Source organism: Puntigrus tetrazona, unplaced genomic scaffold (assembly GCF_018831695.1).
Source record: "Puntigrus tetrazona isolate hp1 unplaced genomic scaffold, ASM1883169v1 S000000148, whole genome shotgun sequence".
NCBI lineage: Eukaryota > Metazoa > Chordata > Actinopteri > Cypriniformes > Cyprinidae > Puntigrus > Puntigrus tetrazona.
In genome coordinates this window covers 2,308,327-2,316,757 of record NW_025047824.1, presented here as the reverse complement: position 1 = coordinate 2,316,757, position 8,431 = coordinate 2,308,327, and the positions used below count along the sequence as shown (strand labels likewise).

Here is an 8,431-nt window from a genome sequence, read left to right as displayed (position 1 = left end):
CTTAGGGCCTACTTTCCGCTGAACTCTATCGTTAGTGATAGGACTTGCGACCAACGTTTTGGGAAACGCACCCCTGATCGGATCAGACCTCACTTAATTAGCATAGCCCAGCTAGGGTGTCTTTTAGTTTCATGTTTGAACGTCAAAACATCAGCAAATAGACATTTTCATATAATATAACATTTTACTTGATATGTAATAATGTAATAAAAATACGCTTCTGTTTCATAAACCGAAAACATCTTAAGATTATTTACCTTTTGGATGCTATTATGTTTCAGTGCCTCAGTTAGCTAGATATAGATATAGAGATATAGATAGATTAGCTAGATATAGATATAGAGTTGTTGTTTTGCAGATGCTCTCTGCTGTTTAACATTTATTATAAAAACACAGAACTTGTAATAAAATTACAACTTTAATTCATATTTATGTCAATGCATTGTCTGCGGCTTTATTTGGCTACTTTGTAAAAAAAAAAAAAATACGGTAACACTGTTTTTGGTTTTACTTAATTTAAATTTACAGTTAATACGCAAAACTTCAAAAATGCCTCAAATACAAACAAAATTTGAAATGCATCGCAGGGAATTCTGGGAACGTCAATTTACATTTTGTCCCTGTAAATATTACAGGAGTTTACCATTTAAAAGGTTTTAACTGTAGCTTTTTCATTTTTTTTGTTAAAATTATAATCATATTTTACAGTGCACTTTTTTATTACACCACATTAAGGATGCCATTCAATATGTTAACACCTGACCAATAAAAAAAATAAAATAAATGAATAAATTAAAAAAAAAAAAAAAATCACAGAACGGTAAAAGCATACCAGGTAAACAATAGTATGATGTAAGCATTACTACAACAAAAAAAAGCCCTGATCGTTGGTGTTAGATTTATGTGAATAAACAAGCTTTGACAGTAACTAATCACTGAGGGGTCCCCAAATAAAATTCTGCTTAGGGCCCCGTAAAGGCTTGGGGTGGCCCTGTCTGCCACAACGTAGATAATAATTAGCACCCGCGCTTTTTGGATTAAGACGTGTACAGATTTTACTTTATCTCTCTCACTTCACGTTTGCTCTTAAATGGAATTAAAAAAAATTATAATTCCAAGCTCGTTGCAATGCATTGTGGGATTGCCTGATGTATAAAGTATGTGCAGAAATGCTACTTTGGTGGGAAAGCCTTTTAGGTTAACAAACGTTAAATCTCTCACTTAAGAGGAAATATAGAAAAATAGCCTATTAATATTAATATACTAATATATTACCATTTTGAGATCATTCAAATAAATAATCGCTTGTTGGCAACATTTTTCTGAATATAAATTTGTAGATATGCTAGAATTCGTTCTATATCATGTGAGCAAGTGACTGTAAAATCTGAACGTGAATCTGAGTTGGAATCCATATTAAAATATTGCAATGTTTGTTTTGACAGGTTCCTCCATGGTATGCAAAAAGGTGAACGTACCCGAGGGAGGAAATGCTAGCCTAACGTTCGCAAATACTGGATTGACTTTTTCAATGAAATACATTGTGAAGATGGGACTGAAAAAAGGCGACGTCGGTCGATACTGTGCCCCCGCTGATAACTGCAGCACTAGGAGTGAAGCTGGAGTTTCAATAGAGACTGGACGTCTAACTGTATATAATGTCACCTACAACAGATGCTACGGGGCCACTCCAGATAAAAACACACCAGGAACAGAGACATGTTATGATGTTACTGTAAACGGTGAGTATGTCACTTCCGGTGTTACCAATAACATTTTACACTTACCATTTTTGTTTGTTTTGGGGTTTAGGTTAAGCCTTAAATTTTTTGTACATTTTTGCTTTGTTCTTCTGAACCTTACAGAGATACAGTCCCCGTCTGCACACAGTTTTGACGTTTCCACGTTTGTTGTTATTGTTGCTGTGATCTTGGGGCTCATCTGTTTGCTCATTTATTGCTGTAAAGTAAGTTGTACAAGTAATTTTTTTATTTTGTTTAAAATAGATTCATTTAGCATGCATATATGCTAAATGATATATATATGCATATATATATAAAATTCACATCTGAGCAAGCAGTTTCAATGACAATTTAACAGCATTAAATCCTTTGTGTGCACTTTAAATCTAACTAGGCACTTTACTGACATGTCTACCTTGAAGGATTAAAATGAAGGACAGCATCAATGAAGAAAACTACTGAATTAGTTCGACCCTTATTTTCGTTTAGTCAAAAATGTATATATATATATATATATATATATATATATATATATATATATATATATATATATATGTGTGTGTGTGTATAAATGTTTTGTTTAACATGTTTGCAAATTTATTAAAAATAAAAACAAAAGTGCATTACACACGTATTCATATCTGTCAGAGTTGAAATTTAGCTAAGATATGTATGTGTGTGTGTATATATATATATATATATATATATATATATATATATATATATATATATATGTGTGTGTGTGTGTGTGTATATATGTGTGTGTGTATATATATATATATATATATATATATATATATATATATATATATATATATATATATATATATATATATATATATATATATATATATATATATATATATATATATGTATATATGTATGTATATACACACACTCTCTCATAGAAGCTTTCACCCAATCAGATTAGCATCTTAATAGATGGAGAATAGGTTGTGGCAGACTAATAATATTAATAATACTAATACTAACATACTACCCTTACTATTGCCGAAATAGTACAAATGTCATTCTGAATATAATTTAAGTTTTAAATTGGAAAACAATAACCAATACGAATAATTTGTATTAAAAATGAAACTAATTTGCACAGCAATATCGCTGCTACGCCGAGCCAGCAGAGGGAGCCCTTATCCGTGGAGGACCTGTGATCACTTCCTCTGCGGGCTTGGCGTGACATAAACCAACAATCAAAAAAACAAAAACAAAGGCAATGCAGAGACAAAACCAGAGAATATCGACAGGGAAAAAACAAGGCAAGGACGAACAAACAAGGCTACGCTAATCTTAATCTGGGAGAAAGGCCTGCTTCAGGATTTATAGTCCCTAAACAGGAAGTAGCCGCAGAGGAAGCGATCACATGTCATCCAGAGGTGAGGGCTCCCACTGCTGGCCTGGCGTAACAATTGCTACTTTTGTTGCAGTATGTATTTTGTAGAAAAACCTTTACATCATCCCGATTCCCTCAACAAAAAATGTTTAATTGTCAATTATTGCAGCTGATTAAGACACTTTTCCCTCACGCACCATGATTATCCCAGATATTTCCCGTATAAATTAGACATATGGCCACCCTACTTATTTACCGCATTCATAATGAAATGTAGTAAATGTAGTTGCCTGTCAAGGTACCCTGGTAAAGCTCTTCCTGCGGCGCAGCGCGTGTTCAACCAGAAAGACAACGGTGGCGATTCCCACCAGACCGGACAGAACCAATCGAATCAGAACCTCGGTGACACCGCAGCGCTCCGGACAACCTGAGAGAGAAGAGGGAAAGAAAGACAGGCACGAAATCAACAGCCGTCGTCTCTATTTACAGACACGGAAGTCACTTTGGCTTCCCGTCGTTCTGCTAGAGTTCGCGCACCTTCGTGTTGCGGGCAGATCTCTCCGACGTGGACACGGACGGTCTTATTGGCCGCTGGATTGGCAGCTGTGGGTTTCTGGATCAGTGTATCGGAGCTCTAATGGTAAACTCAGGTTCATGCTGAGATCTGGACTGCTGGTCTGGATCACCATTTCATCCCCTTTATACCAAGAGACGGACAAACCTTGTTCGTTTTGTACAGAGCAGAGCACAGAGCAGATTTCTTCATCTGAAGAAACAGTGCTGATGGCTGGTGCAGAAACTGGCTCTTTAAAACACACACACACACCAAATAAAGATCATTAGTAATTAGTAATTTAATTTAATTCCTTGCGACATCGAAATCTTTACCATAAACTTGAACTCTGAACGTCCTCCTTGGCGTGAGTCCACCGATGGTGACTTCGTAAAGGCCAGATTCCCTGGAGCTGATGTTCCAGATGGTCAGCGATCCGGTTTCTCTGTCCAGCTCCAGTCTGTTGACGAGTCTCGGCTCGTAACGAGTGAAAACGGTTCCTTCGTACAGCTGTGCTATACGGGTAGGTTGGTCTCCGCTTTCGAACAGCCGCATTACTTCAGCATCTCTCTCTAGGCCGGTAGCTCCTGTCTGCAGAGTGACGACTTGTCCCTTCATCACAATCTTTAACTCGTCCCCCGTACCATTTACTAGATCTAAAACGATACCAAAAAGTGCATTAGTTACCTGAAGCACTGGAAAATAAAAGCGTGCATCAGGAATAAGGCCTGAAAGGATTAACCTGGTAATATTGTTTTAAAGTTCATTTACACGTTTGATAAGCTTCCACGACATCTATAAGTTAATTTGCACGGCCGTCAGCGTATTACAATAATTTAAATCGTAATAATATTTAAAAAATGTTCTACTTTTTTACTTTTTTCTACTTTTACTGTACTTTTAATCAAATAAATGCGGGAAAAACATGATTTAAACTTTTGACTCTCAGTGTATAAAAAGCAAAAACAAAAAGTGCAGTTATTTTGATTAAATGCACTTCTACCTTATATTACTGTAAAAAACTAATTTTTATCAGAAGAACAGACATCTATTTCTTCTGGTTGCATCGAGTACATTTGACAGTTTTCATGACAGCTCCAGTGTTTGCTGCCAGCCAACCACGGACCGTAACCACACACACGCAAAAAAAAAAAAATCTGTGCGTAAAACAAAGAAACAACAACAGAAGAAACGTTAGGTGTTAGATAGCCTACCTTTCACGCTGATGAGAAACACGGTGTGAACCCACACACGGGAGAATGTTTGTACAGGTGTCATATCAGCAACGATTGTAGGTTTGCCTGAACATTCAGAGATCTACTTTCACCAGGAAGTGACACGGACGGAGACCTCAGGCTGGTATTGAGCCAATCAAACCATACCAAACCATATGAAGCTACATTCTGCTCTAAGTTGGCTTTTCATTGGCCACGAGTGAGGCTTTTAAAGATTAAAAGAAATCTTAACCAAAAACGAAGGTGAAATGCAATCGTTTTTTTAGTGAGATGCAATACCGTTAAAGCACTTTGCAGAAACTCATTACCTCTGACAGATCTTCTGCTGGACGGTCTCATCTGAAGCCAGGGATAATCTGAGCGGATGCCACGCTCACGAACCATGCTGGATTGATGCGTGCGTCTTATGTAACCGCGTTCGCTCGCAGGTGCCTCGGAGAGTGAAAGGTGCGAGACGGTAATAGAGGAAAAGAGAGAAAGTTACAGGCCTCGGGATGACGATGATGGTGCATTTTTAGTATCTCATAAATGAGCACGAGTACGTAATCATATTTTATTATTTGCGTTATTTCTTGAGCAGCGAATCAGAATGATTTCTGAAGGATCGCCGAAGCCTGTAGTGGCGATGCTGAATTTTGTAATAATAATAATTTAACACTATTACTTTTTTACTGCAGCATAGGCGAGTATATGATATGAGACTTAATGTGACTGATCTCAAATTTCAGTTTGGCTATATAGTATAAATTATATACATAATTTGAAGAATAGGCCAGGTATCACTATATCGCAGATCGCTGCGTCCACTGTATTCGAAAACATACTTCCTCAGGAATAAGGATAAGTGAAGGTGTTTCAGGTCCCAGGCTGGTTTTGTGTGATGTGTTGAACACTGATGTTATGAATTGTGCTCATTTAGATCTCTTAGTCATCAAGGTGACAGACCGCTAGAAAAATACTCTTTAAAGCAAGCAAATCAGTCATTTTGCACCATATGCCACTGTTTTTCAGAAGGAGTTCTTGCATGAATTCATAGATATATTATAGTTAGTAATGCCAGCTTTTATTTTATTTTATAAATCATTTTAGACACTATTTTTGATGTGTAAAACAATTATTAAAAAGTACAAAAATATTTCACAATTAAAATAATTCTAATTATTATTTAAAATTGTAAATTATTGACTGTAAATATATATATATATATATATATTTCTTATAAAATAAAAAATATTAGGAATATCTTGCTAATTATTAATGCCACTATTGCACTCATTTGTTCATTATATGCATTATATTAAATGCATATTATAGATACATTGGATATAATGGAAAAACTCGTCTATAGCCGTTGTACACACATTTTGCTTAAAAATATTTTTTATAACATAGTTGAGAATAATTTTTATATAAAGTTTGGTGTTAAAATAATTACATTAAAACAAAAATCAACAAAAAAAAATAAAAAAATACATGTGTGTTAAGCAGAAATATGAACAAAAAAATCCTTAATGTTGAACAACAGATGATCAGATTGTATTCAAAAACTGACTGTTTTATAAACAATTTCCTCTCTCTCTCTCTTTCAAATCGAGTTGATTCTCCGAAAAAGGATCAGCAAATGTAATTTAAAATGTATGAGTGATTAAAAAGGCCTTGATTGAGAAGCAGGCACATGTTCATCAAATCAAGTGAGCATCTGTTGTGCTGCAGAAGGGCTCTTGATTGAGCAGCACACAGATGGGTCTGTACTCGCGGATGATGCCGGATAATCACAGGTTTCTGCTAAGAAGAGTGACTACTGACCTAAAGCAGACTCATTCTCTGACCTGCAGCAGATCGGTTATCGGTTTCAGTTTCCATCTGAGGTCAGATCTGCTGCAGGCGGATGGTTTAGGTCTTGTGGTAATGCCTGCTTTTTTTAAGCTATGAAAGTGCACCAAGAGCATACTAGTAAACTGTCTGAAGTAATAATTCTGAATCATCTGAATCATTTGATTCAGAGAGCATCGCAAAACATTTGATTCAGATCGAGGCTTCTGAGTGGGTATCGCGAATCTTTAGGTTTTTTTAAACAGCACAACACATCAAAGACAGAACAGATAAAACAGAAAGAAAAGAATTAGATGCAAATCTCTTAAGATAAGTAATTAGACCCCGAATAGTCGATGCTTCAACAGGAGTCGAATATTCACGGGGGTTTAAGCACCCCCATAAAGCCAAAATGGTACGCTCCCATTTTGGCTTAAATGTCTGATTTCACATAAAACTAGTTTTCTCCCAATAAGTTCATATACAACCTACTAAAATAACGTCTGGACTGTAAGGACTGTCTGTCACATACATAACATATTGACAACACTGTTATAATAAACGTTCATGCATTTTGTGCTGTTAGCCTAACGTTATGTTGTAAATGTGCATATTCTGTATGAGAGAAACATGAGTTAAATCCCACTGATTAAAAACCTGCTATCAAATGCTTCACCCTACTGGTCATCCGTAGCGCCCGCAGCTCGGAACAGAATTCTCAGGGTTTCGCTGACGTTTAATGCTAACCACCTTTTAATCAAAAACACCCCGTGTGCCTTTCCCCCATGTGTTTGTGTTGTATATATTAATTATGCATACATAAATACACACACATTATATATACACATTATATATATATATATATATATATATATATATATATATATATATATATACATACATACACACATTATATATATATATATATATATATATATATATATATATATATACACACACACACACATACATGTATATATATATATATATATATATATATATCTATATACATATATGTATATACATATATATATGTATATACATATATATATGTATATACACATATATATGTATACATATATGTATATACATATATATATATCTATATATATACATATATCTATATACATATATATATATGTATATATATATATATATATATATATATATATATGTATATACATATATATATATATATACATATATATATGTATATATATATATATATATATATATATATATATATATATACATATATATATATATATATATATATATATATATATATATATATATATATATATATATATATATATATATATATATATATATATATATATACATATACATATATATATATATATATATATATATATATGTACATATATATATATATATATATATATATATATATATATATATATATATATATATATATATATGTATACATATATATATATATATATATATATATATATATATATATATATATATATATATATATATACACATATATATATACACATATACATATACACATATATATATATATATATATATATATATATATATATATATATATATATATATATATATATATATATATATATATATATATATATATATATATATATATATATATAAAATATTGGTTTTTGGCTTTGATAAAAAAATGTCGGACAGATAAATGGACAGCATTTTGACTAATTAGTCATTTAGATAATTAGATATTCTATAG

General features: G+C 33.1%; 1 protein-coding gene across 3 annotated transcripts; it reads right to left on the bottom strand.

Annotated features, from left to right (window-relative positions):
* Positions 1–517: 517 nt before the first annotated feature.
* On the bottom strand, positions 518–7,468 carry LOC122332761. 3 transcript variants are annotated; one of them, XR_006248521.1, is made up of 6 exons: positions 5,190–7,468; positions 4,861–4,947; positions 3,982–4,302; positions 3,631–3,898; positions 3,396–3,520; positions 518–1,959 (listed from the first exon to the last, which is right to left on the bottom strand). XR_006248521.1 is itself a non-coding variant. In XM_043230148.1 (5 exons), exons 1-4 carry the CDS (start codon positions 5,263–5,265, stop codon positions 3,675–3,677), a joined length of 708 nt encoding a protein of 235 aa, XP_043086083.1. In that variant the 5' UTR covers positions 5,266–7,468; the 3' UTR covers positions 2,642–3,520; positions 3,631–3,674. The 3 variants fall into 3 exon arrangements, 2 of the variants coding, with proteins under 2 accessions (XP_043086083.1, XP_043086084.1); XM_043230148.1 differs by lacking the exon at positions 518–1,959 and having other exon boundaries at positions 2,642–3,520; XM_043230149.1 differs by lacking the exons at positions 518–1,959; positions 4,861–4,947 and having other exon boundaries at positions 2,642–3,520.
* Positions 7,469–8,431: the final 963 nt, after the last annotated feature.

Bases quoted from the DNA above. Each gene is read 5' to 3' on its own strand.
- LOC122332761 (XM_043230148.1), bottom strand. From the start codon at position 5,265: ATGGTTCGTGAGCGTGGCATCCGCTCAGATTATCCCTGGCTTCAGATG. The intron at 4,948-5,189 runs GTAATGAGTTTC...CTGAATGTTCAG, and splicing joins CAGCAGAAGATCTGTCAGAG to GCAAACCTACAATCGTTGCT. The intron at 3,899-3,981 runs GTAAAGATTTCG...TGTGTTTTAAAG, and splicing joins GTTCAGAGTTCAAGTTTATG to AGCCAGTTTCTGCACCAGCC.